We start from the raw sequence: 4714 nt of genomic DNA on the forward strand, positions 1-4714 counted from the left end.
AACTCAGTCAACTACTATCTGGGGGGCGCAAAACAGAAAATGTGTGAGTGGACAAAAATAAAGTTTGATTTAGTTTGCAAAACAACATACTAACCCCACCATTTGGAAATTAATGACAAAAACATGCAATTGATACCATATCTACATAATCATTGTGAGATCAAAATGTTCTCACTTCCCTAAGAACACATGATAACATCCAAACCAAAACCTTTGACTCGAGTCCAAATTTTCCCAAATAATAGACTTATCAATGACATAGGTAAGAATAACTTTAAAATATTCCATTTATACATTTATATATATATATATACAGTCCTGATCTCTTGGACTACAGGAGTTCAAGAGATTTGTGGTCGCTCACCGTTGGATGTAAATTCAACGGTTTACTCACTCTTGCACTCCTTTTAAGAAACTTTTTTGAACCATTGGATTAATATCCAACGGTAGGTGACCACAATCTCTTGGACTCCTGTGGTCCAAGAGATCGGGACTCTATATATATATATATACACATATATGCCACTATAAATAGTTATGTATCTATATGCTACCATAACACATACTATATAGGTATATACCTCAAATACCATAAGTATACAAGGTATACGATACGTATCATATATATAGATATGTATATAAAAGAGTATAACACCAATTTGAGTACCAGGGAAAACAATCCATCAGGAGGATTGTTTGGCTAGTCCGCATGGTTTCAACTTTTTACCCTGCGTCTAGGGATGAGTGGTCTAACTAGGGGACGAACACTCTGTAGCACACATGCCGGAAATTCCAACGCCATGTGTAGCCAAAACCAAACACTAAGTCCTATGCGCGCAGACAACTTTATCACACGCCGGATAATCCAACGCCGCATGTGGGTACAATAACCAAGGGAGGGTACTTAGCATGGTGTGATCCCATAATCCCATAACCAAACAATAACATACCCCAAACTCATATTTATCTTTGCCCAAATATATAAACGCAAGGTGAATAACAGTTTCTCAACTTATATAATCTATATTCCAAAAAATCATATCTTCAAATATCAACATAGTAGAAGCATTCGAAATTCAACGATATATATGCATATATATATATATATTTATACATATATATATATATATATCAAGATGATTGGATTTTAATTAAAACCCGGACATTAAATGTGAAATGTCAGATCAATCCAATGGTACTTAAGCTTTGATATGTATTAATTGACAAAACTTAAAACCACGGGCAGATCAACACTTTGGGTTTTTTTTTTTTTTTTTTTTCACGTGCAAGTGGCGGCCACTTTAATGATTATTGAATTTATTTAATATTATACCAAACTTATCATACCTTTCTCTATCCTTCTTTCTCTCGATTCCCTCACGTTTTCCCTTCTCTCTCTTCTTTGTAAAACTGAAAAGGTGGGCAGCTTAGGCAGCCCAAAGGTTTACTTTAATTAATTGTTTAACACCTCCATCTTCTCAACATCTTTCTGACATTGACAGCCCCATCACATCAGGCCATAACCTTAAAACTCAACTAATCCTTCCAACTTTGAAATTCAAGTGTTATTTTAATTTGTTTTTTTTTTTTTACTCAGATTATAATATTTAATATCTTGGCCATCATGATGTCTATGTTTATTTATTTTTTTTTTTTTGGTTACAATTTCTATGTTTTTTTTACTCATATACCAATTTGCCTATCATGATTTCTTGATCAACATTTTTCATTATACAGCAGACAATTGTTCATTTATTTTCTTATTTTTTTTCTTTGTCTCTTCTTCTAGAAATATTATTCTATGGTTTTTATGATTCTTATTATTTTTGTTTTCAATGTAATTGTATCATGAAGATGGATTACATGGCCGAAGAATTAGATGGCCATTCTGAAGGGGTTGGGCAATATAGATTAAATTCATATTCAGATTCGTGTGACAAAATTTACATACCGCAACTACGAGATGACCACAAGCCAAAATCAGGCCAAGGATTTGAGTCATTAGATGATGCTCATGAGTTCTACAATAATTATGCCAAGGAAGCTGGTTTCAGTGTCAGAATCAATTCTAGTAGGAAGAATAAAGAAACTAATGAAATCCTACGAAAGGAGTATGTGTGTTCTAAAGAAGGAGTGCCCGCTAAAGGAGTTGGTGAGAAAAAAAGGCGTAGAGGTATTACTCGAGAGGGTTGTAAGGCAAAGCTAGCTGTGGTGAAGTCGAAATCAGGAACCTATGTGGTTAGCCTATTTGTGGAGGGTCACAACCACCCATTAACAAGTCCTAAAAGAGTACACTTGTTAAGGTCTCATCGTACAATGTCAAATTCTCATAAGTGTATAACCCAACTATTTTCAACAACAAATATACCTACACATCAACAATTTAGCCTTCTTGAAATGCAAGTTGGGGGGATAGAAAATGTTGGATGTCTAAAGAAGGATATTTACAATAATGAAAGGAATTTGCATAATGGGTTGAAGGAACATGATGCAGATATGTTGTATGAGCATTTCCAACTAGAGCACGAAAAGAATCCGTCCTTCACTTTTAAGATTGAGGTAGATGAAGAAGATAGAATTATTCATTGTTTTTGGGCTGACACAAAATCAAGGAAGGCGTACACATTTTTTTTTTCCAGAGATGTGGTTGTGTTTGATAGTACTTATAACACTAATAATCATGGTCAAACAATAGTGTTTGCTTGTACATTCCAAAGCGATGAGACAACTAATTCTTTTCTTTGGCTATTTGAGCAATTTAAGAAAGCCATGCCTGGAGGTTCCCCTAAAATGATTATTACTTATAAAGATCTAGCAATGACAAAAGCCATTGTACAAGCTTTTCCAAATATAACTCACAGGTATTGCAGTGCATGTGGGAATCAGAAAGCACTGAAGAGTTTGACTCAAAGTGGATGAAGATTGTGGAAAAAAGTGAGTCACAAGATAATGACTGGTTACGATCATTGTATGAAATTCGTTCAAGTTCGGTTCCTGCATATGTGAATCATGTTTTTTCAGCTAGAATGACAAGTAGCCAACGAGCAGAAAGTTGCCATGCATTCTTCAAGAGATATGTTTCCAAAAATAATTCTTTAACCGACTTTATAACATGGTTAAGCAGGGCACTTGTACGACAACGTCATCAAGAGTCAAGTGCTTATCATATTGATAAGAATGAGAAACCTGTGTTGAAATTTCCACTAGAGATGGAAAAGCAAATGGCTGGGACTTACACAGGTAAAATTTTCTATGAATTTCAAGATGAATTATTGTGCACTTTGTTATATATGATTGAGTTGATAAGTGAGACTGCCAACTATTGTGTGTACAAAGTTAAGAGGAGAAACAATGACCATGGTTCTAGAGTGCGAGAAATTGTTCATGAAAAGGAATTGGATTTTGCTTCGTGTAGTTGCAAAAAATTTGAGAGTCAAGGAATCACATGTAGACACATCTTGGCATTTTTGAATACTATGCGGTTCACTTATTTTCCAGACCAATATATCTTGAAGAGATGGACTAAAACTGAAAATTTAGACAGAGTTTTTTATGATGATGGTCTAGAATCAGATTCATCAGACACTGGCTGCACAGAGGCAACAAAAGCAACATGTTGGTCATCATCATAAGAGGAAGATGAATCCTCTTGAGACACTTCACTTTCACTCTCACTCCAGCTAACTTTCATGGCCTTGTCCTTTCCTTTGGAGTATTTTTTTTTTTATTGTTTGCACAGTCGGCAGCATAGTGCCCAATGCCTCCACATGTGAAGCACTTGATTGATTTTCTAAAATCTTTAGTGAAAGGTTTGACATGCTTGTTCCTCTCATTAGACCGATCAGTTGATGGTCTAAATTGTCTCTCACTACCAGAGCTATCCTCTCTAGTAAACTTTCCTTTATCCCTAAGAATTCTCCTAAATTTTTTGACAAACAGAGCCATCTCATCCTCAAAACCTGAGGATTTTTCACCTCCTTTCAGAGAGGAATCATTCACTCCTTGAAGTGCAACATTTTTTGATTTTTTAGTGTCATTCTCTTCCATATTCAACTCCATCTCATAGGTTTTCAATTTTCCTACAAGCTTGCCAAGCTTAATTTCATTTAAGTTTTGGACCTCCATGATTGCGGTTTTCTTTGCTCTAAACCTAGATGGTAGAACACGAAGGATTTTCTGAACAACAAGAAGCTCTTCAATAGGTTGACCGAGACTCATGGCTTCATTTGTGATCATCTCCACTCTCCCATAGAACTCAGAAATAGACTCAGTTTCAGACGTCCTAAGTTCTTCAAATTGTGCAAGCACCATCTGAAGTTTTAGGGTTCTAACTTGGTCATCCCCTTCATGAACCACCCTTAGTTTATCCCAAGCCTGTCTCGCATTTGGGATGTGTTGTATATGTGAAAATTGTGTGCTAGACAAGGCTGTAACTAAGGCATTTCTGGCATTCTTGTTTGAATATGCAGCAAACACCTCAGCTTCAGTCCATTCCGACCTAGGCTTGGGCACAACATTACCCTCAATAGTCTTGACCGGAGCAACCCACTCTTTTGTGAGATACTCACTTGCGTACTCATCAAGAGCATCAAGGAATATCTCAAATTTTTCTCTCCAAGCAACATAGTTGTTTCCATCAAAATGAGGAGGGGAGTTGCAAGATCCAGCAACTCGATCCCGTTCCATAGTGAGCACACCTAAACACCAAAACAAA

At 36.0% G+C, this 4714-nt stretch overlaps 1 protein-coding gene across 1 annotated transcript; it reads left to right on the forward strand.

The window, feature by feature from the left end:
* Positions 1-1854: 1854 nt before the first annotated feature.
* On the forward strand, positions 1855-3632 carry LOC117613169 (protein FAR1-RELATED SEQUENCE 5-like). The gene is made up of 2 exons (XM_034341809.1): positions 1855-2559; positions 2862-3632. The coding sequence occupies exons 1-2, from the start codon at positions 1855-1857 to the stop codon at positions 3630-3632; spliced, it is 1476 nt and encodes a 491-aa protein (XP_034197700.1).
* Positions 3633-4714: the final 1082 nt, after the last annotated feature.

This window comes from Prunus dulcis, unplaced genomic scaffold (assembly GCF_902201215.1).
Source record: "Prunus dulcis unplaced genomic scaffold, ALMONDv2, whole genome shotgun sequence".
NCBI lineage: Eukaryota > Viridiplantae > Streptophyta > Magnoliopsida > Rosales > Rosaceae > Prunus > Prunus dulcis.